This window comes from Mus caroli, unplaced genomic scaffold (genome assembly GCF_978045245.1).
Source record: "Mus caroli unplaced genomic scaffold, Mus_caroli_1 scaffold_4, whole genome shotgun sequence".
In the NCBI taxonomy this organism is placed as follows: Eukaryota; Metazoa; Chordata; class Mammalia; order Rodentia; family Muridae; genus Mus; species Mus caroli.
In genome coordinates, this window is record NW_028227259.1 from 149,321,987 (window position 1) to 149,343,989 (window position 22,003).

Here is a 22,003-nt window from a genome sequence, read left to right on the forward strand (position 1 = left end):
TTTTTTTTTTTGGTTTTTCAAGACAGGGTTTCTCTCTGTAGTCCTGGCTGTCCTAGAACTCACTCTGTAGACCAGGCTGGCCTTAAACTCAGAAATCCACCTGCCTCTGCCTCTGCCTCTGCCTCCCGAGTGCTGGGATTACAGGCATGGGCCACCACTGCAGGCAAAGCATTCTTTTCAATGGCTTAGTAACTTAGTAACTTACTGAGCCCTGCAGTAGGCTGGGGCAAGCAGGTGATGTGAGGTTGCTGTCTTTCCTGGTCGTTTCTGTGTGTTGTTTACCTGAAAACCTTTGTCCTTGGGTTCTGGTGGCAGCAAACACCTAGTCTCTTGTCACTGCCATCCCAGGTTTCCCCTGTCTAGTTGCTTATGGAATTTGAAAGATTTTACTCTTGGCCTTCAAAAAGCATAGTGTAGATACCTGCTGTTTGAGACCACAAGGAAGAAATCCATTGTCAGAGGTTTGAAAGACGACTTTGGGGTGGAGGTGGAGGGGAAAGGGACCTGGGGGTGGGGGTTGGGGGGCTCCTGCTGCAAACCAAAGGCCTGGTCTTTATAGTTTTGCTGGTTGTCCCATTTCCTCATTGCCCTTGTGGAAAGGCAGTGTTTTCCTGTCAGCTGGCTAGCTGTTACAGTTCACCTCATGTACACCACTGCTGCCATTCATAACTGCTGGGACCTGACCTCGCTCCAAAATATACATAATGTGTGTAAACCACAGAAACGGAAGTTTCTGGAAGCTGTGGCTATGCTTTGTACAAACATTTTTATTTTTAACAATATCATCATCTGGTACGTTGATTAAATGATGCAAATTAAAAAACATTCCTCTTGGTATGGATTTTTGTATTTTAAGGAAGTAGACCAAGAATGGCATTTTGCATTACCATACCCTTCCATTTTTGTCCAGATTGCAGTGATTTAAGTGACGTTTAAGGTTGGTCACTAAAGTCTTAGTGGCCTTTTAAAGAGCTTAGCTCAGTCTTATAAAAGTCGCACTCTGCGTGGTGGCCACATGATTGGTCAGCTGTGCTGCCTTCCAAATACTGGATGACCTCTGGTTTCAGAACTCTTTGGATTTGCGTCTCTACTCCTTGTACCTGAGAGTGGCCTGCTTTCCCTTCCCAGGAGCAGCCTAACCAGGTGAACTATGGGAATATCTGCACAGGGTTGGAAGTCCTGAACTTCTTGCTAACTGTGCTGCAGTCTCCAGCCATCCTCAGTAGCTTCAAGCCCCTGCAGCGGGGCATCGCAGCCTGCATGACATGTGGGAACACCAAGGTGCTGCGAGCTGTGCACAGCCTCCTCTCTCGCCTCATGAGCATTTTCCCTACAGAGCCGAGTAAGTGACCTTTGCCAGGGATTGCTCCTTGGGAGGACTCGGTCTGAAGTCCTTAGTTACATTTTCCCCTTACAGTGTCACTAAGGTCCCCTCCCCAACCTTATTTATTTCTTTGGTTTGGTTTGGTTTGGTTTGGTTTTTCGAGTCAGGGTTTCTCTGTGTAGCCCTGGCTGTCCTGGAACTCACTTTGTAGACCAGGCTGGCCTCGAACTCAGAAATCCGCCTGCCTCTGCCTCTGCCTCCCAAGTGCTGGGATCAAAGGCATGCTCCACCACGCCTGGCTTTTTGTTTTGTTTTTAAGACAGGATCTCAATATGTAACTCAGGCTAGTTCTGAACTCTCAGACATCTGCCTATTTATGGCTCCTGCGTGCTGGATTAAAGACATGCACCACCATAACCAGCCCCTCCGTCTCTCTTTTAAAACGTTGTTTGACTTGAAAACGAAATGGTACTGCAGTGTTTTGTGTCTCATCGGCTGGATGGTCTCCTTTCAGGTGTCCATGGAGAGGAAGTTAGGTTACAGTGACACACCAAGCAGCCTGAGATTGTTCATGTTCTGATGCAGTGTGCTTAGAGATGCCCTTAATGGTGTCAAACAGCCAATCCAAAGATGATGTGCGACTGTCCTGTGGTGGGAGGAAAGGCACAGCTGCGCGCTCCACAGCCTGCAGCTGCTAACCCAGCTCCCTGCCCTGTGTTTCAGGCACGTCAAGCGTGGCCTCCAAGTATGAGGAGCTGGAGTGCCTCTATGCAGCCGTGGGGAAGGTCATCTACGAAGGCCTCACTAACTACGAGAAGGCCACCAGCGCCAACCCCTCCCAGCTCTTCGGTGAGCACCTGTGTGGTTCCCCAGAAGTGGCTTGCTTGGGCTGTGGTCCCTGCTCACTGGACAGCGATCATGGGAAAGCCTGCCAGGCCCTTCAGGCTGATGGGCTGTTTTCTTGGAGTTTGGTATTCTGTCTATCATTTGTCCAGAAAGAATTCTCTGAGTCTTTTGCTCAGCCCCAGTGCAGACTTGGTTTGAAGGGAGTTGCCCGTGCACTGGTCAGGGAATTGCTGCCCCTGGGTCATGTCCACTCGTCAGTCAGCTAGATGACCAGCAGCTGGATAACCGCCCCAGGTACCCTGAAGTCCAAGTTAAGAGGCGCCTAGCCCCTTCTCACACTAGTTCACATTTAGGCTCAGAATTGGGTTGGTCTCATACATTTTTCCACTCCCATATTACATTCTCGTGTAAAACTTGGGAAATGACAGTTATTTATAAGCCTCTCGTAATAAATAATAATAGTTTGGGGTATATAATTTTCTTTTTTATTCAGTGGGCTTTTGTTGTTTTGTTTTGTTTTTTTCTCCAAGACAGGGTTTCTCTTTGTAGCCTTAACTGTCCTGGAACTTGCTCTGTAGACCAGGCTAGCCTCTGCCTCCTGAGTGCTAGCATGAAAAGCATGCACCACCACCCCGACTGACTGTTTGATTCCCCATGTGTGTGCATGTGTGCATGTGCCTACAGGGTACCCATGGAGGCCAGAGGCGTCAGTATTCCCCTATAGTAAGAAGGGACACTTGTTCAGCAGCGATTCTGGAAACCAAAGCAAGTCTTCTACAAGAAGACTGTTGAACTCTCAGCGCCTATGTATTGTTTTCTATACATAGGAACATACATAAGTCACCCTGGTTGTGAAAGTGCTGCTGTCTAACCGCAATCTCAATCATTCTGCTAGTAATTTTGTAAAAAACCCTTGCTTTCCAAAGCTGATTGTTTGCTCACTGCAACTCAGGGCCCAAGTGTGTTTGGTTTAATTAGGCTGTCACCCTGTTCACACCTGGCTGCTCGAGAGCCAGCTGATTGGCTTTTGTGGTGTCAAGGTGGCTCTCTTGGATGTTGTGGCCCCCATCCTAGGATAAAGGAACATCTCTGTTGTATTCATTCTCCACGGTGCTCAGAGAAGAGCTGACCCCATGGGCCCTGTCTTCCTCCTCTGTGGGTAACAGCAGGCTAGGGTAGCCCACAGTGGTGGGTACTGAGGGAGCTGGCTGTGCCAAGGTTCTCCTTGTCTGGTGGACTCAGCTCTGACACTGTTAGAGGACAGCACAGTAGGGCACATCTCATTTTCATCATGGATCAATTATCTGGGTTAAAATCCGGCTGGCTGTGCCATGGCTGCTATACAGAAACAGACTTTAACAAGGGCAGCCTGAATTGTCCACACCCACGATGGTGGCCTGTACAAATGGCAGATGCCCTCTGATGGGCCTGTCATATAACCCAGGAGTAGAGTTCATGTTCTGTCAGGGTCAAGATACGTTGAAGACATTCCTAGTGAAAGACCAATTCTTGGCAGACACTCAGACATTGTATGCCATCCCATCTGAGTTTTGGGGATCAGGCTTGGGTCCTTGGGTTAGCTAGGCAAGCACCACACTGGCTGAACTGTCTCTCCAGCACAGTTATTTCTTTGTAAAATAACTGCTATTCCTGCTCTGCAGGAACACTTATGATCCTCAAGTCAGCCTGTTGCAACAACCCAAGCTACATTGACAGGCTCATCTCTGTCTTCATGCGCTCCCTACAGAAGATGGTCCGAGAGCATCTAAATCCACAGACAGCATCCGGGAGCACCGAAGCAACCGCAGGTGACAGCCCAGGGCTGCTGCTCTTTCTCTACCTGCAAGATGTCTTTGTGGGTCATCTTGTCATTGCGGGCTCTGTGTTTGGACATTGCCGTGAACTTGGGTTAATATGAAGTTCTGTTGATTTGCTCTTGTGACAGAGGTTTAATTTCAAAACGCTGCTCAGGCAAACATTCAGTTTAAAAATTGTGAGTATAAGAATGAGAAGCAGTTGAAAATGGAGATGTGATGTGAGCCTTCACCACTGACTTATCCGAGTCGTTGTTTCTGAAGAATTATGCCAGCTTCCAGAGCAGAGCCAAGGCTCCTCCTGACAGGAGAGTTGGGGAGTCGCAGGGTGTTGTATTTTCCATGGCTGCTGAGGGTTTCCCGGGGACCCAAGTGCCCTGTATAGGTCCCACCAGCTCTTGTCATCCCCCTTTCCTATGGCTGAAGCTGCCGGAGGGCTCTTTGCCAGGAGCCGCCATAGGAAGTAGGATGGCGTCAAATCCCAGCATGCCAGTTTCTGGAGAAAGGCTTAGCATGGAAGCTCTTGTGGCTGTTTTCTGCAGACAGCAGCTCCTTTGAATGCATCTGTAGGGTCAGACACATGTATTTGTTCTTCCTCGGCACAGCTGGAACAAGCGAGCTGGTGATGCTGAGCCTGGATCTTGTGAAGACTCGTCTGGCGGTGATGAGCATGGAGATGCGGAAGAACTTCATCCAGACCATCTTGACCTCCCTCATTGAGAAGTCCCCAGATGCCAAGATCCTCCGAGCTGTGGTGAAGATTGTGGAAGAATGGGTTAAGAATAATTCCCCGATGGCAGCCAATCAGGTGAGCTGGCGGGAAGGTCTGGAACCCAGGAGTAGTCTTCCTTCTGAAACATGGGGAACAAGAGACTGCGTTATCATGCCCATGTAACCTTGCTTGATGAGGTGTTTACTGGGCCACTGAGGTGAGCCAGGCAAGTGAACTAACCTGCTAGACTTCTCACAGTGGCGCTTCTTTGGTTAAAGTGTTACATGAACCTTGCATGTTTATTCTTTAATGGTGAGAGCTATGAAGTACTGCTGTAGGTAAGGGACTGTCATGTAAGGCTGCTTGGGCACCTCTGACTTGTTTCCCAGGAGTCAGCTGTGAGTCAGCCAGGTCAAAGTTGTGTTATTGGTAAAATAACAGGAACTTGGAGAGTAGGCAGATGGCTGTGAAATTCTTTTGGGTTTATGTTTTTTCAAGTAGAAGTAATTGATACTTTCTTTGGGGAAACCAACTTTATAGACACCTACACTCCGGGAGAAGTCAATCTTGCTTGTGAAAATGATGACTTACATAGAGAAACGCTTTCCAGAAGACCTTGAACTAAATGCCCAGTTTTTGGACCTTGTTAACTATGTGTACAGGTAATTAGTTGCACACTGGTCACATTGCCTGTGGTCACTGGCTCAGTGACTTTCCTCCTCTTCTGTCTACATTGGGTACTCATTTTGGTATTAAGGTAACATACCTTACTGGCATTCCTTTGTCTTTAAGATTTATTGTATGTGTATAGATGTTTTTTTCTGTGTGTGTGTGTGTGTATGTATGTGTGTGTGTGTGTGTGTGTGTGTGTTTGTGTATGCAGTGTCCATGGACGCCAGCAGAGAGCGTCAGATCCCCTGGAATTGGAGTTATACAGGGTTGTGAGTTACCATGTGGGCTCTGGGAATCGAACCCAAGTCCTCTAGAAATGTAGCTGCTGGTCTCAGCCATTGATCCATCTCTAACACCCTTGATAGCATTTTGAGCCCTTGCAGAAATGCTGCTTAAGCCTTCATGGTGGAAGCACACCCTTGGTGTTACAACGGACTTGACTGGGGGCGGGGAGGGGGCTGGTGCACATCATCTTGACCACTGATTCGGGTGGTCATCTGGCTCTTCTCCTGCCTTTTCTTTCTCATTACAGGGATGAGGCACTTTCGGGCAGTGAGCTGACGGCAAAGCTTGAGCCTGCCTTTCTCTCTGGACTGCGTTGTGCCCAACCATTGATCAGGGCCAAGTTTTTTGAGGTTTTTGACAACTCTATGAAACGGCGCGTCTATGAACGCCTGCTGTATGTCACCTGTTCCCAGAATTGGGAAGCTATGGGGAGCCATTTCTGGATCAAGCAGTGCATTGAGGTAGGGCAGGTGAACTCGACCTCTGTGTCTGGGAGAGCCTGGGGCTTTCTAAGGGGGCACAGAAGGCAGCAGATAATCTGTGAATTGATCACCTTTCTATTATGATAAAACCATGACCATGGCAACTTATGAAAGAAAGCATTTGATTGGGTTTATGGTTTCAGAGGGTTTCAGTACAGAATGGTGCAGCTAAGGCATGGCAGTAGGAACAGCTGAGAGCTCACATATCTCAAACCACAAGGCTTAGAGCACACTGGGAATGGCAAAAGCCTTTGGAAACCTGAAAGCCCATTCCCAGTGACATGCCTCCTCCAGCAAGTCCACACCTTTATTTATTTATTTATTTATTTATTTATTTATTTATTTATTTGTATATAAATACAGTGTTGCTGTCTTCAGACACCAGAAGAGGGCATCAGATACTATTGCAGGTGATGTGAGCCACCATGTGGTTGCTGGGAATTGAACTCAGGACCTCTGAAAGAGCAGTCAGTGCTCTTAACCACTGAGCCATCTCTCCAGCCCCAAGGCCACACCTTTTAATCCTTCCCAGACAATTCCACTGACGGAATGGACACAGCATTCTTACATGTGAGTGAGCCGATGGGGGCCGCTCTCAGCAATCCACTTCCCACTCTCCCACTCGAGGAGGTGTAGAAGGACCCATGATGTACCTGTTCCTATTCTGTTACAGGGGAACAAGCAATTCCCTCCCTTGCTAATTAGAGCCCTTTTCAGAAAGCTGCAAGGAAGCATCTTTAAATTCCATCTACCTAGAAAACTGAGTGGACACCGACTGTCATCTCCTTGGTTGTGGAAGAGCTGGGCCTGTAGCTTGCCGCACTGTCGCTTTGGGTTCCTTAGTGTGAGGATTTGGGTGCTGGGGTGGGTAGCAGGCAGGTGATGTTGTCTGTCCAGTCCAGCCTGCAGAGGCCTTGGTGTTTCCTTGAGAGGACTGTAGAGGAGGGATGAGGGTGGGGATGATGGGTCAGACAACTCATGGGCCAGTGTTACTTGTGGGCTTCAGACAGTGGGCATTGCTGCTTTGTCAGGGTTCTAGTGCTTAGGAGATTCCTACCTGCTTACCTAGAATGAGGGAAACTAGGTTTCACCTTGGCCACAACTGTGGCGGCATGCTCTCTGATGCGAGGAAGGGACTGTGTCCCGGACTTAGTGACACTGAGCTTGTCCTGGCTCTCATGGGAAGGACTGTTTTGTTTTGTGTTTCCCTCAGTGTGTGGGGGCACCATGAGCAAGGGGCCCTGTAGTGTCTGGAGTGCTGAGAACACCAGGGGATTTCATAGGCAGTCGGGGGCTGGTGTCACATCAAAGATTTTTTTTTTGTCCTCTCACCCTAACCATGTAGACTGTTTCTCTGAGACTTTGAGAAGTCTTTGAGGGGTTCAGGGAGTGAGGGGAGTCATGGGGTTAGCTGTGTAGAAAAAGATGTTTTGAAAGAGTGGGTCTAAAGATGGTCCAGGAGGCTCCTGGGCTGGGTCTCGGGCTGTGCTGCAGGTTGTGAGAGGAAAGGAGAGTAGAGGAGGTGAAGCATAAGGTCTCTGGGGCAGAGAGAAGGCTGCTGATGCTAAACCAGAGGAAGTTGGGCTATTGGGGGGCAAGTTCAGGCCTGCAGCTAACCTGCACTGGGTGGGGGGCACTGTGACCCGAGATGTGGACCTGGGTTGTCTGTGTGAGCTGCTGCTCTGATGTTCGGGTGCCCCTCCCAGTACCAGGTGTTGGTGTTAAACTGGTCTTTCCCCATGATCCTCTCCAGCTCCTCCTGGCCGTGTGTGAGAAGAGCACTGCCATTGGTACCAGCTGCCAGGGAGCCATGCTCCCGTCCATTACCAACGTCATCAACCTGGCCGACAGCCATGACCGAGCTGCCTTTGCCATGGTCACGCACGTCAAGCAGGAACCTCGGGAACGAGAGAACAGTGAGTCTAAAGAAGAGGTAAGACTATGGCTGCCTGGAGACAGTTGCCATTGGTTTTCAGTTGGACTTGTTTCCACCCCAAACCTAAGAGTGGCCCCTTCGTCTTGACTTTCTTGCCACTAAAATCGAAAAGCATCTCATTTGGCATGCCCAGCCAACTCTGGTTAAAACAGAGGAATTTATTTTGAGGTTTTCCCTGCTGTGATGCTGTACTTGGACTGGAAGTGGTAAGCATCACCCAGGACCCCGGGCTGAGCCCTCCCAGCCTCCCGGGAGCCTCGTGTATGGCCACATGCCTGGGTGGGCCATGTGGAGCCAAAAGTGCATCTGGGAAGAAGCCACTGCCCCCCTTAGCCCTCATAGCTCTCCTCTCTCCATTCTTCTCGTGGGAGCGCGCATGCTGGCACTCCTTAGGCCACTGGTGTGGGTATGGGTTTTAGAAAGAAGTCACTTAGCAACAGTGGGGGTTAGGGCTATGGCTTGGTTGGTAGAGCACTTGCCTAGCACATGTGAAGACGCTGGACTTGATCCCAGCACAATTCAGTTAAGAAGGCGGTGTTATTCAGGTCATCTGTTAGGTCTTTCTGTGCTATTGTGAGTGACATCGGTAGCCATCCTTGGTGACTACTCCTTCAGGGCAGCGTAGGAGGTAGTAAGGTGACCTGAGGCCTTTCAGGAATTGTTGGCTTTCAGAGGTAGTTTCCTAATGTCCGTGTTGACTGTGACTTTCTAGAAACTTGAGAGTAGGAAACGCTAACCCAGACATGTCCTATACAGTGACACAGCAGCACTGATGTGACGGAGCAAGGCTGCTCCTGAAGTTTATTTCGCTTCCTACAATTCAAACACAGGAGCAAATGGTCATCCTCCACAGTTGTGTGAGAGCGATGCAGGGGTGCAGCGATGCAGGGGTGCAGCGATGCAGGGGTGCAGGGGGGTAACGAGGCACATGTGAGCCAGAGTACCATGCTGTCCCGACAGGAAGCCAAGGTCAAGCACATTTCCCTATGCTGGCTCAGCTCTGTAAAAAGTAATGTTTGCTTGCCTGAAGTCGTTGTTTGCTCGCCGTGGCTGGTCCTGGGAGCTTCTGCGCTCCTTACAATCAGATCTAGGCCTCGAGTGTTTTCAGCCTCTGAGACTTACTGCTGAATAAGCTCACTATCTTGTTCTTTCTGAGCTCTGGCTGGCTGGTCAACTCAGTTGTTCTGGCTCAAACTCCTCTCCAAGCCGACTGATTCAATCTGGCTTGTCAGCTTCTCCTGGGTTGCTGTGCTTGGCCTCATACTAATTCTGTCAATTGCTCTAATCTTCTGGCTCCTTCTCATTCTCTGGCTCATTCTGTCTTCACCCGTGTCTGGCTTGTTCTCTCTGCAACCTCTCTCTCTATAACTGCCTCGGTAAAGCAGCTTCCTCTTTCTCCCACTCTGCACCTTCTGCCTAAAGTGGCTTCCATCTCCTCTGGTCTTGTGAGAGTCGGGCACATCCTATTCTGTCAGATCTTTCTGATTTGTCACTTTGCCATTCAAGTAGATAACACTTTCAAACATGGGGCTTCCTGCTATAGACCAACTCTACCTTCATCGTTGGGGATTACAGCCTCCACTGAGGGCGTGTCTATTCCAGCCAGGGGCATTAAAGTATGCGCTAATAAGGCTGAGCCACACCACAACTAGAAGCAGGGTTTTCCAGTAGATAACCCAGTATTGAGGGTCACAGTGTAATTGGATACCCTGCAACAGTTCTGGATGGAGTGCGCTGGCTCTTGTCTATGGATTTTAATTGAAGAGTATTTAAATAAAGCAATATTCTTCATATATTCATTCTTCTGAAATGCTTAGAAATACATATCGTGCACATTTTGGGTGTTTTTGGATTTTGAAAATTCAGTTTGGTTTTTGTTTTACTTTGCTCTGTTTTGTTTTGAATCTGAGACCCCAAATTTTAGTCTGAATGCTCTAATAGAACCACCAAGTTTGAGCTTCCTGTGGGCACTTTAGAAGTCATTTGAAGCTTTTGCATGGTTAGGTGGGGGTGATCGCGCATGCTCTGGGAAAAGCCTCTAGAAAATGAGGAGAGCAGCTTGGGCACTTGTCAGAAGTGGGGAGGTGGAGACATGGTCCTCACAGAGGACCCTCCATGTGCAGGCCCAGGAGTCGGTCTGGGATCAGCAGCAGTGGGTGGCTCCCAGCCTCTCGGGTGCCCGTTCCCCACAGATACTCACATGGACACATAATTAAAATCTCTTTAGAGGAGGCAGTGGGCCGTAGGAGCTGTGTGTGTTGGGTTCATGAACTCCGTGACCTCCTGCATCCTCTGTGCTTTGCTCAGGACGTAGAGATTGACATTGAGCTGGCTCCTGGCGATCAGACCAGCACACCCAAGACCAAAGAGCTTTCTGAGAAGGACATTGGGAACCAGCTGCACATGCTCACCAACAGACACGACAAGTTCCTCGACACGCTCCGGGAGGTGAAGGTCTGTGCGCAATTGGGAAGTGAACATCTTCTGCCCACAGCAGTTTTCTTTATTATTTCACATTTCAAAACAGGGTTTTCCACACCAGTATTAGTTTTCTCGCCAGTTTTCCTTCCTATCCCAGTTGAAACCATACAGTGTCTGGCTGTGGTTCTGGGGGAGTCTGGAGCCACATTTAATATAACCAAGAAAGCAGGGACAGAGCTCCAAAGGGAAACTAGAGAAGTTGTCGTCTCCAGTACCTAATGTCCTGTGGAAATGGTAAAAAACACTTTGGGTTTTTTTGTTTTTGTTTTTTTAAGATTTATTTATTTTATTTATGTGAGTACACTTTTGCTATCTTCAGACACACCAGAAGAGGGCATTGGATCCCATTACAGATGGTTGAGAGCCACCATGTGGTTGCTGGGAATTGAACTCAGGACCTCTGGAAGAGCAGCCAATGCTCTTAACTGGAGAGCCGTCTCTCCAGCCCTAAAAAAACATTTAGTAATGCAGTGATGAACAGTAACCCTAGGTTATTGATCAAGGCCCTCAAATCAGGAGGCGTAGTAAAGTGTGAAGGCAGGCTGGCTCTGTCGGGAGAGCCTCCCCTCATGCCTGCTGTTGGCAGTCTCCTCAATTTTCTCAGATAGGAGCTGTGGCTCCCATAGACACTGGTAACCATGGGTAGTGGCATTATTGAATTTTGACACTCTGATCAGTTAAGGCTTTGTGCACTGTCAGTTTGGGATTTATTGCTGTGAAGAGACACCATGACCAAGGCAACTCTTAAAAGGTAAACATTTAATTGAGGCTGTCTTAGAGTTTCAGAAGTTTAGTCCACTGTCACCATAGCAGGAAGCATGGCAGCATGCAGGCAGGCATGGTGCTGGAGAAGGCACTGAGAGCTGAGGATCTGAAAGCAGTCAGGAGGGGACTGTTTTTCACATTGAACAGAGATAGAGCTCAGTGAAACCTCAAGGCCTGCCTCCACAGTTAAACACTTCCTCCAACAAGGCCACACCCACTCCAGCAAGGCCACACGTGAATGGGCCTGTGGAGGCCAAACCTATTCAAGCCACCGCATGCACCCAGCCACTTTTGAGGAGTGTCACACAGTGCTGTTTATGTCAGGGTCTAGAAGGAAGAAAAATCAGTCACTTGTCAGTAATTTCTGTATTACACTTTCTTGGGAACCAAGCTGGAGTTCTGTGTTAAGTAGTCAGTCTCTGAACTTACATGTGAGTGGCTGGTGCTGTCCTGGGTGAGTGGCGTGCTGAGGGAGCTGACTCAGCATCCTCATGTACCTCCTTGCACGCTGCCATTGCTGCTCAACAGGAGGGCTGTGGCTCTGTTCCCAAACTCAAAGGCCTTCTGTAGGTGGGGCTGCCTCAGCTGTGGCCTTGGTGTCCTTAGGAGTGGGGATGCAGGCGGCATATCCTGCTATTTGAACTCACCCTCTTTTGCCCGCAGACTGGGGCACTGCTCAGCGCCTTCGTTCAGCTCTGCCACATTTCCACAACATTGGCCGAGAAGACCTGGGTCCAGCTTTTCCCGAGGCTGTGGAAAATCCTCTCTGACAGACAGCAGCATGTGAGTCAAATCTTAAAAGCCTGTTTTAGGAGAATGCAGTTTTAGCTTTTGATGATCCAGAATAAATATAGTTCTAAGTTGCAGAGCATGATAAAACTGCCCATTCTCACCCAAGGACCAATTATCCTGGTGCTACCAAATGACGAGGGAGAGGGGGGCCAGTCTTCTTATTTGTGTTTGAGACAGGGTCTCGGTATATACCCCAGATTAGCCACAAGCTCATCTCCTAGCTCAGGCTGGCTTTAAACTTGCCATCCTCCTGCCTGGACTTCCGAAGTGCTGAGTAGAATTGCAGGTGTGAAGTAGCACTCCTGGGTTCAGGCTTTGAAACAGCTCAGTCTTTGGTTCTAGGCTCTGGCGGGGGAGATCAGCCCTTTCCTGTGCAGCGGCAGTCATCAGGTTCAGCGAGACTGTCAGCCCAGCGCATTGAACTGCTTTGTGGAAGCCATGTCCCAGTGCGTCCCACCCATCCCCATGCGACCCTGTGTGCTGAAGTACCTGGGAAAGACTCATAACCTCTGGTTCCGTTCCACGTTGATGCTGGAGCACCAGGCCTTTGAGAAGGGGCTGAGTCTGCCCATCAAACCAAAGCAGACAACCGAGTTTTATGAGCAGGAGAGCATAACACCGCCTCAGCAGGTGACCATCCTCACTAACTTTGAATAATCTTCTCAGAGCGTTAAATCACAACTCCATAGGCAGGCGACTCACCCGAGCGCTCAGAAACCGTGATTTCTTTCAGGAGATCCTGGATTCCCTCGCTGAACTTTACTCTCTGTTACAAGAAGAGGACATGTGGGCCGGCCTGTGGCAGAAGCGATGCAAATTCTCGGAGACTGCCACCGCCATTGCTTATGAGCAGCACGGTTTCTTTGAGCAGGTGATGGCCGGCAGCAATGCCTCCGGGTGATGGCTGGTAGCTCTCACTTGTGGGTGATGTGCATGATGGGATGTCCCATGCTTACGTTACAGTGAGTGGTGTCATTTGGTAAAGTCCTTGAAATGAAACCCAGGACTTGAGTAGGCTCAGTAAGCGTCCTGTACCCCAGCCACGCTGTGGTGTGTGCTTATGAAGACCCTTGGAAGCCTTGTCTTACACGGTTTAAACTCTTAAGCCCCATGTGTAGGAGTGTGTTCATGTATGAACACGTGTGACGCGCATTTCCTTCCGCCTTTACCTGGGCTTAGGGCTCAGACTCAGGCTCTGAAGCCTTTCCCTGCAGACATCTTTACCTCAGTCTTGTACCATCAGAAACTGGCATGGACGCTCTTACCTGCCAACCCTGGCTCTTTTGGAAATAGTGTGTAGATACATTCAGTGCTTGGCTGTCAGTCCTCAGCCCCCTGCTTCCTGTGGGGCACAGGTTCTGCTTACAGGATAAATCTGGGCCCAGAGCTGGACATATTTGCACGGCCTGTGGCCTTCTCACTCTTGTGAGGGATATATTCTCCTCTGTTCTCTAAAAGATGAGCTGTAGGTGTCAGGTAGCCTTGGATGAGAAGGAAATATTCCTGTCTAGCTTGCTCCAGACAGATGAGAGAATACAAGGCAAACGCTGTTTCTCAGTAGTCTGATGCCATCGTTAACCTTTTCAGGCCCAAGAATCCTACGAAAAGGCAATGGACAAGGCGAAGAAAGAGCATGAGCGCAGTAATGCCTCGCCTGCCATTTTCCCTGAGTACCAGCTCTGGGAGGACCACTGGATTAGGTGAGCCAAGTCCCACCAGAGCTTGCTGGGACTTTTTAATACATTTTTTAAAATATCCAAATAACATCCGGGCAGTGGTGGTGCATGTCTTTAATCCCAGCACTTGGGAGGCAGAGGCAGGCAATTTCTGAGTTCGAGGCCAGCCTGGTCAACAAAGTGAGTTCCAGGACAGCCAGGGCTATACAGAGAAATTCTATCTCGAAAAAAACATACATACATACATACATACATACATACATACATACATACATACATAATTCAAATAACATGTATTTGTTTGCATGTGTCTCAGGCTTAGTGGCAAGCATCTTTACCATATAGACATCTTACCAGCAGTTTGATGGGTTTGTTTGGTTTTTGTTTGTTTGGCTTGGGTTTTTTGTTTGTTTGTTTGTTTAAGATTTATTCATTTATGTATGTGAGTACACTGTAACTGTACAGATGGTTGTGAGCCTTCATGTGGTTGTTGGGAATTGAAATTTTTAGGACCTCTGCTTGTTCTAGTTGACCCCACTTGCTCCAGTCGGCCCTGCTCTGGCCCAAAGATTTACTTATTATTATACATAAGTACACTGTACCTGACTTCAGACACACCAAAAGAGAGTATCAGATCTCATTAAGGGTGGTTGTGAGCCACCATGTGGTTCCGAACACAGGACCTTCAGAAGAGCAGTCAGTACTCTTACCCGCTGAGCCATCTCGCCAGCCCTTGGTTTGGTTTTTCAAGACAGGATTTCTTTGTGTAGCCTTGGCTATCCTAGAAATGGCTCTGTAGACCAGGTTGGCCTCGAACTCACAGAGGTCCGTTTGCCTCTGTGTGCCAACATTATCTGGCCAAAATACCAGTTCTTAAAAGGAAGCATTCTAACACAACACAGTTCAGAGAGATACACTGGTTTGATATGAATGTGCTGAGGAATAATAGCAAGAGAACACTAAGGTCTTTGTTTTTCATTATTAGGCTATTTTCTCTTAGTCAGAAAACTGTATGTGCAATAAAGCACTGCAGTCACCGCACAGTCGTCTGTCTGGACTCTGAACTGAGGTGTCTCTGGCAACATCCACGGGCAGCTCATGGCATAGGGGCATAAGGATCCTGATAGTGGGCACGAGGCTAGTGTAAACTATGTAATTGGGCATGGCAAGTGCTGGCAGAAGCATGTGTGCTTGCTGTGTATCTAGAACCTTTTAGTTGCTGGCCACCATCAGATTCAGTTGTGTGACTCATAGCCACTGGTGTAGAAGTCCATGGAAGTGTTGGGCGTGGTGGCACTTGCCTTTAATCCCAGCACGCTAGACACAGAGGCAGGCAGATCTTGAGTTTGAGACCGGTGTGGTCTGTATAGTGAGACCCAGTCAGGGTTAATTTATTATGAATGAATTAAAGAACCAATAGAACATGTCTGTGGATTTCTCCTGAGTATTTTTCAAAGGGTTGGTTGCTACAAAATCTGAGAAAACATTAAATGTCTCATGTAATTAAATATGCTGTCGATGAAATGAATCACTCCTGCCTCCCCTCAGGACCTAGAGCTCTGCTGAGCTGTGGTCCCAGGGCAGGCAGGCAGGCAGGCTTCCTGGAGGAGGTACTGTTGTCCCACAGCAGTCAGTCCTCCAGCACCCTCTTTCTGTAGTGACGCTGTCTTAGAACCCTTCTTTGCCTCTCTCAGTCTGTCAGTGTTGTCCTGATTGAGCTTTGCTCCTAACCCTGGCCTCCTAGGTGCTCCAAGGAGCTGAACCAGTGGGAAGCCCTGACTGAGTTTGGCCAGTCTAAGGGACACATAAACCCTTACCTTGTCCTGGAGTGTGCGTGGAGGGTGTCCAACTGGACCGCCATGAAGGAGGCGCTGGTGCAGGTGAGACCCCTACCGTGTTGTCACTGGGATCGAAGATCTTTCCTGTGTGTGAGTAAGTTTGGTAGTAGATGAGCATTCAGTGTGTGTGTGTGTGTGTGTGTGTGTGTGTGTGTGTGTGTGTGTGTGTGTCTGTTATGTATAAGTAGTATAGTACCTGCAGAAGCCAGAAGAGGGCATTAGATCCCCTAGAGCTGTCTGTTGTAGATGTTAAAACTTGGGTTCTCTGCAAGAGCAACGAGTGTCCCTGACCCGCTAAGCCAATGGTTCTCACTTATGGGTTGAGACCCTCTTGGGGGTCAGACAACCCTTTCACCAAAGGATCACTTAAGACCACTGGGCAGTACAGATACTTGCATTATGAGTCCTAACAGTAGCGAAATGACAGGTATGAAGTGGCAAGGGGAACAGTTTTATGGTTGGGGTGAGCACACATGAGGAGCTGCATGAAAGGGTCTCAGCGTCAGGAAGACGGAGAAGCACTGCCCTAAGCCATCTCTGTCCTCTGTCACTCCGCTTTGCTTGGAAATGAGCACTAGGGAAAGAGACCTTAGCTCTGACCACAAAGGACATCCATGAAGAGATTTGGGAGAATTAAATTGATGTCATTGGCCAATTTTGTTGGAAGAATCATCAGGACTAAGACTGAAGAATGGACCCAGAGCAGTCCGGGCCGCCGTGTTTGCTGTTGTCTGGAAAGCCACTGGTGGGGCAGGCTCCCGGTGCGTGTGCTAGGCATGAGTGAGATGTTCCGTGTGAGTGAGTTGTTTAACATGACGTGATCCTACTTGATCCTGAGGAGTCTGTGTGTATGGTGCCATGACAGGGCTCCAGTCTCTCTTCTCTCTGAGAGCAGTGTAAACTCCTGGCTGCTCTACTGAAAGTCCGCTCTTCTATCCGGGCTGGATCTCTGTGTACTTGTGATTGGCCACAGTGGGGAGTGAGCCTTCAGCACCCTGCCTGGCGTCTCTCACTGCAGGTGGAGGTCAGCTGCCCCAAGGAGATGGCTTGGAAGGTTAACATGTACCGAGGGTACCTGGCCATTTGCCACCCCGAGGAACAGCAGCTCAGCTTCATTGAGCGCCTGGTGGAGATGGCCAGCAGCCTGGCTATCCGTGAGTGGCGGCGGCTGCCCCACGTGGTGTCCCATGTGCATACACCTCTTCTGCAGGTAGGTACTGCCCCTTCCCTCCCAGAGCTCAGCCTGGAGTCCTTAGAGCTGCAGAGCAGCTGAGGTCCATGGATGAGCTAGCTGGTAAGGGAGACTCTCTACCCTGGTCGCATCCTTTTCTCTGGCAATTTATTCTCAGAAAGTAGACAGTGTTCTTAAGTCAGAACATTCAGAGAAAAACTGGGTGACTTTGCATTTTGTATTTTGGGGTCTGAAACATTATCACAAGTGATTTTGATTTTACCATACCAGTGTGAGATGGGTCCTATCCAGCCTTGAAAGACTCAAGTGCCTTGTGTCCTGATGTCCACCTTTGGGCATCAGTAGCAGGGTTTCTGGCATTTGAATGAGTCCTGTTGACACTGAACCAGTATGTTGGGTTTGCCGTGGTGCGTATAAAATCTGTTTTATACAGCACAATGTGGGCTACAGTGTGAGCTAGCTGCAGTAGTTCATTTGGGCTCCCTTTCTGCAGGTATAAAGGGCAGATGACAGCATCAGTGACAGGCTTCTTGACTGGAAGACTTGTGTGGGACATGGGACAGAATGTGTGTTGAGGGGGTCCTTTTTGTTTTTTACAGAGCTACTAGTATTTAATCTGGGTTCTCCCTGCTGCTGATGCAGTCCTGAGTATCTCTTAAAATCCTGCAGTTGCTTTAAGGTCACTAAAATCCCAGTGAGTCCTGGGAGCAGGGGTTCGGGGCACAGCAGCACAGCTTCTTAGAAATGTGGACTTGGGAAGCCGCGCCTCTGCCCACCAGTATCTTGTTGGCATTTTGGTGCTTTTCTGTGTGCCTCTTACCTCTAGTTTTTTTTAAAGTATCCTAAAATGACCTGTATGTGTCGTTTTACACACATGTAAGTGTCTGAATTTAGGTGACTGAAACAGTCTCAATTTTTTAGTTACGGGCAGACTTTGCAGTGCAGGAGAGGGTCGCTGCTGCTGTGGCTGATGGGTTTTCTCACGTCTTTTGATTCCGTACATGTAGGACAGACAGACAGACAGGCAGGCAGACACACACACAGTTGAGACCAGGGCCTTCATAGCAGCTCCCCCTTGTGATCACTGAGAAGCTGTCTTTGCCTGGAAACAGTTAATGGTTGATAAAGTGCCAGCCATGAGTGACAGTTAACTGTGAAGACAGGAATTATTGTGCAGTTGTACATTCAAACCATGTAGTGTATAATGCAGCGTGTCACTGTATCCTGACGTCTGAGTGTCTGGGAATGTGAGTGGAAAGCGAGCAGTCTCACTACTGTGAGATAACTCTGTGTTGGTATCTGGGTATGGACGGGCCTTACCGCATTTAAAGAGATGATTACTAGGGCTGGAGAGATGGCTCAGCGGTCAAGAGCACTGACTGCACCTCCAGAGGTCCCAAGTTCAGTTCCCAGCACACACAGGATGGCTCGCAACCAGCTGTCATGGCAGTTGTAGGGGACCCACACAGCTAAGAAATCTTTCTGTTGTTGATTTTTGTTTTTTTATTTTGTTTGTTTTTTCAAGACAGATTTTCTGTGCATAGCCTGACTATCCTGGAAGTCACTCTGTAGCCAGGCAGGCTTTCCTCAAACTCAGGGATCTAAGTGCTGGGATAAAAAGCGTGTGCCCCAGGCAGGGATGCTTTGTTTTCTGAGACAGGGTCTCACTATGGGACCTTGGCTGGCATAGAACTCAGCTTGGCCTTCGACTCATACATCTTCCTTGCAACTGCTCAAAGATGTGCACTGCCACACCCAGTGTCTTTAGCTTTACATGTATGTGACAGTCAGAGGGCATCTTCTTTACCGCATCTCAAAGGTCAGGTCAAGCCCTCAGTCCTGGAGTCAGCTCCTTTACACAGATCCATCTTGCCAGCTCCCAACTAAAAAATCGTAGTGAAAACCCAGGCAACACCCATAAGAAGACTTTCTGGAAGCCTTTCATTGCTGTGGACTGTTTTGTATTTTTGTATGCACCTTGGCCCAGAGTCTTGAGGTCAGACGACAACTTTGCAGAATCAGTTTTCTCCTTCCACCTTTTGGGTTCTGGGGCTCAGACTCAAACCTGGGTTCTTAGGCGTGGTGGCAAGTTCTCAGCCCAGCCCCCAGCTGTGGAATCTTCCCTGGTCTGTCCGTAGGCTGCCCAGCAGATCATCGAGCTTCAGGAGGCCGCACAGATCAATGCAGGCCTGCAGCCGACCAACCTGGGCCGGAACAACAGCCTCCACGACATGAAGACCGTGGTGAAGACCTGGAGGAACCGGCTGCCCATCGTGTCTGACGACTTGTCCCACTGGAGCAGCGTCTTCATGTGGCGGCAGCACCATTACCAGGGTAAACCGACCTGGTCCGGCATGCACTCATCATGTAATTTTCCAGACACCCTGCTCTGCTGGTCTCATGTCGTTTTGTTTTTTGTTTTTTGTTTTTCCCCAGATTTTAAGGTAACGGTGGTAATGACGAGGGCAGAGTTGAACCTGGGAAGGTTTTGTACTCTGTGTCCCACCCACCTGGTACATTTTCTAGTTAGCCAGGAATTCCTGCTCGACCTTGGGTGCAGGCCAGCGCCACTGAGTGATAGCGCTCTGTCTCAAAGCCACCCCCGTTGCCGGTGGCTTTGTATCTGTTCCTGGTTTTCCTGCCCTATCCACCAAGCATCCTTTGAGGAACACCTTTGTGATTCAGTGACGACACATTTACTCCACGTGGCCCTTCTTTCCTTTTTTTTTTTTTCGTTTTTGGAGACAGGATCTCATATATCCCAAGCTGGCCTCGTTCACTCTGAGTGAGGGCTGAGGATAGCCCTGAACTTCTGAGCCTTCCTCCTCAGTCTCCTGAATACTGGGGCTGGAGGCATGCTTTGCCATGCCTCATCTTTATTTTGTAGGGAACAAACTAGGGTTTTGTGAATGTTAGAGTAAGCCACATTCCTGGCTCTAGTCTGAGGTGCGGGATCCAGGGAGAGCAGAAGGGTAACCTGTTCTCATGAGCCATGTTACGTGTGGTCTTCATTCTTTCTTTAAGCCTGATTGTGGAGCCCTTGGGAAAGCTTGTGACGTGCCTGACAGCTAATTCCTTTGCTCTTTAGCTATTGTGACTGCATATGAAAATAGCTCTCACCATGACCCAAGCTCCAATAACGCCATGCTTGGAGTTCATGCCTCAGCCTCTGCCATCATCCAGTATGGGAAAATTGCCCGGAAACAAGGTCTAGTTAATGTGGCGCTGGACATACTGAGCCGAATCCACACCATCCCCACCGTTCCCATCGTGGATTGCTTCCAGAAGATTCGACAGCAAGTGAAATGCTACCTCCAACTGGCAGGAGTGATGGGCAAGAACGAGTGCATGCAGGTAGGGTCCTGGAGGGGCGTTCACATCGGGGCTCCTGGGCCAGGCAGAGAGGAAGGAAGATGAGAATGTTGCAAACACAGCCTTGACAGTGGACGACTGTCTGTCCCACAGAAGAAGGGAAAGGAAACTGTTCAGTATTAGAGCTGCATCTGTGGTCACATTGCGGAGCTAACTTAAGGATAAAGAAACCATTATAAAAGAGGAGGTAAGGTCGGTCCTGGCATGTCTGTGCTCAGAGGACTGACCGTGTGAAGAGGCAGAGAATCTGGCTGGATATGGTGCTTCAGAGAAGGGCTTTGTAAAAAGAAATGAGTTGTGTATAAATTTTAAGAGCCTTTGTCCTCTCTCACCATTTCTGAACAGGGCCTTGAAGTTATTGAGTCTACAAACCTAAAATACTTCACGAAGGAGATGACAGCTGAGTTTTACGCCCTGAAGGGAATGTTCCTGGCTCAGATCAACAAGTATGTATACTGTGGTGAACGGCACAGGTGCTGCAGCTTTTCCTTAAGGCTTTTAAGCCAGAAACCACGTGGTTTCATGGTGAGGCATTCGGTATGGTGTCCTCTGCAGAGAGGAGCTAGCAGCAGTGCCATATGTAGCCCTGCACAGCTTCTTAGGGAGAGCGAGCAGCATGACCACAGACCTGTCCCTCAGCCTCTGTCTGAGGAGTCCAGTAGTTTCTTTTGTGTGTTCTGTTGTTCTAGTTGGCCTTGTTGCGTTACACAGTCAAGGCTGAAGCTCCTTGCCTCAGTCATCCTATTGGGCCCCTAGACAGATAGACGTACCACACCCCTGCCTGACTTAGGAGAGTCACAGCCTGTCATCCCCAACTGTGTGTGGGCCAAATCCATCCAGGATCCAGTTTCAAACATGTTGAGCCCCGCCCACGTCTTGCTAGTTGTTCACGGCTTCCCTGTGCTTCTGGAATTGGCTGCTAGTTTTGTTTGGGGGTGGAGGCTTTATATTCATAAAGGACATAGGCCTAGGCTTTCTTGATTCTTCTTACACATCAGTGGTGTGGTAGGAAAACGGTATCTGGTATCACCGTCATGGAACAGTTTGACCAAGTGGCAGTTGCACAGAAAACATTAGGGCTGAGTTGTTCTTGGTCCCAGAGATTTGTTTGCTCCTTGGTCTAAATCAGGTTCTCAACCTCTGGGTCTCCACCCCTTGGTGGTGGTGGTGGTGGTGGTGGTGGTGTCAGACAACCCCTCCACAGGGCTTGCATATCAGATATTTATATTATAGTTCATAACAGAAGCAAAATTACAGTTATAAAGTAGGGTTCTCCTACTTTTTTTTTTAACAGTTTTATTATTGGGGGTTATCAAAGCCTGAGGAACTGAATTAAAGGTTATAGCATTAGGAAGGTTGAGAACCTCTGGTCTGAAAAGACCTAAGCAAACAGGTACTGTTCCAGAGTGTGTGTAGCAGCACTAGGCAGAGTGTGGTGGAAATGGCATCAGTATTACGTGAACAACCCTCTGCACATACAGTGGAGCCATAGAGCTGCAGAACACATGCTGCAGTGTGGAGACCTCGGAAATGCTGTACTCGGTGCAGTCTGATGGGGAAGATACATCAGTCCCCACAGATGGAAGGCAGATTGGTGGCCAGGGGCGTGGCATTTCCAGGAATCAGAGTGACTGCATAGGAAAAGCCACACAGCAGTTCCATGAGTGAGTTAACTATGACTCAGATGTTCAGTTTGTTTAGTTGGCTGGTTATAAGTTTTGAAATAGGCCCTGACAATGTGGCTCAGGCTGACCTGTGGCTTGCTGTGTGTTCTAGGCTAGCTTTGACCTTGAAGTTTTCCAAACTGCCTCAGCCT

At 48.8% G+C, this 22,003-nt stretch overlaps 1 protein-coding gene across 14 annotated transcripts in view; it reads left to right on the top strand.

Annotated features, from left to right (window-relative positions):
* Positions 1-22,003, top strand: part of Trrap (transformation/transcription domain associated protein) — a 93,549-nt gene that overhangs the window by 54,628 nt on the left and 16,918 nt on the right. For 9 of the 14 annotated variants that reach the window (XM_085837417.1, XM_085837423.1, XM_085837419.1 and 6 more), the window contains 17 exons: positions 1,129-1,342; positions 2,048-2,173; positions 3,832-3,978; positions 4,590-4,792; positions 5,237-5,358; positions 5,901-6,114; positions 7,889-8,068; positions 10,379-10,525; positions 11,981-12,100; positions 12,452-12,739; positions 12,843-12,980; positions 13,697-13,809; positions 15,530-15,665; positions 16,642-16,833; positions 18,954-19,182; positions 19,904-20,169; positions 20,533-20,633. In XM_085837417.1, the coding sequence (XP_085693543.1) occupies positions 1,129-1,342; positions 2,048-2,173; positions 3,832-3,978; positions 4,590-4,792; positions 5,237-5,358; positions 5,901-6,114; positions 7,889-8,068; positions 10,379-10,525; positions 11,981-12,100; positions 12,452-12,739; positions 12,843-12,980; positions 13,697-13,809; positions 15,530-15,665; positions 16,642-16,833; positions 18,954-19,182; positions 19,904-20,169; positions 20,533-20,633 (2,936 nt within the window). The remainder of the gene's footprint in view (positions 1-1,128; positions 1,343-2,047; positions 2,174-3,831; positions 3,979-4,589; positions 4,793-5,236; positions 5,359-5,900; positions 6,115-7,888; positions 8,069-10,378; positions 10,526-11,980; positions 12,101-12,451; positions 12,740-12,842; positions 12,981-13,696; positions 13,810-15,529; positions 15,666-16,641; positions 16,834-18,953; positions 19,183-19,903; positions 20,170-20,532; positions 20,634-22,003) is intronic. The other 5 variants (XM_085837422.1, XM_029477034.2, XM_021163533.3 and 2 more) reach the window with 1 other exon arrangement.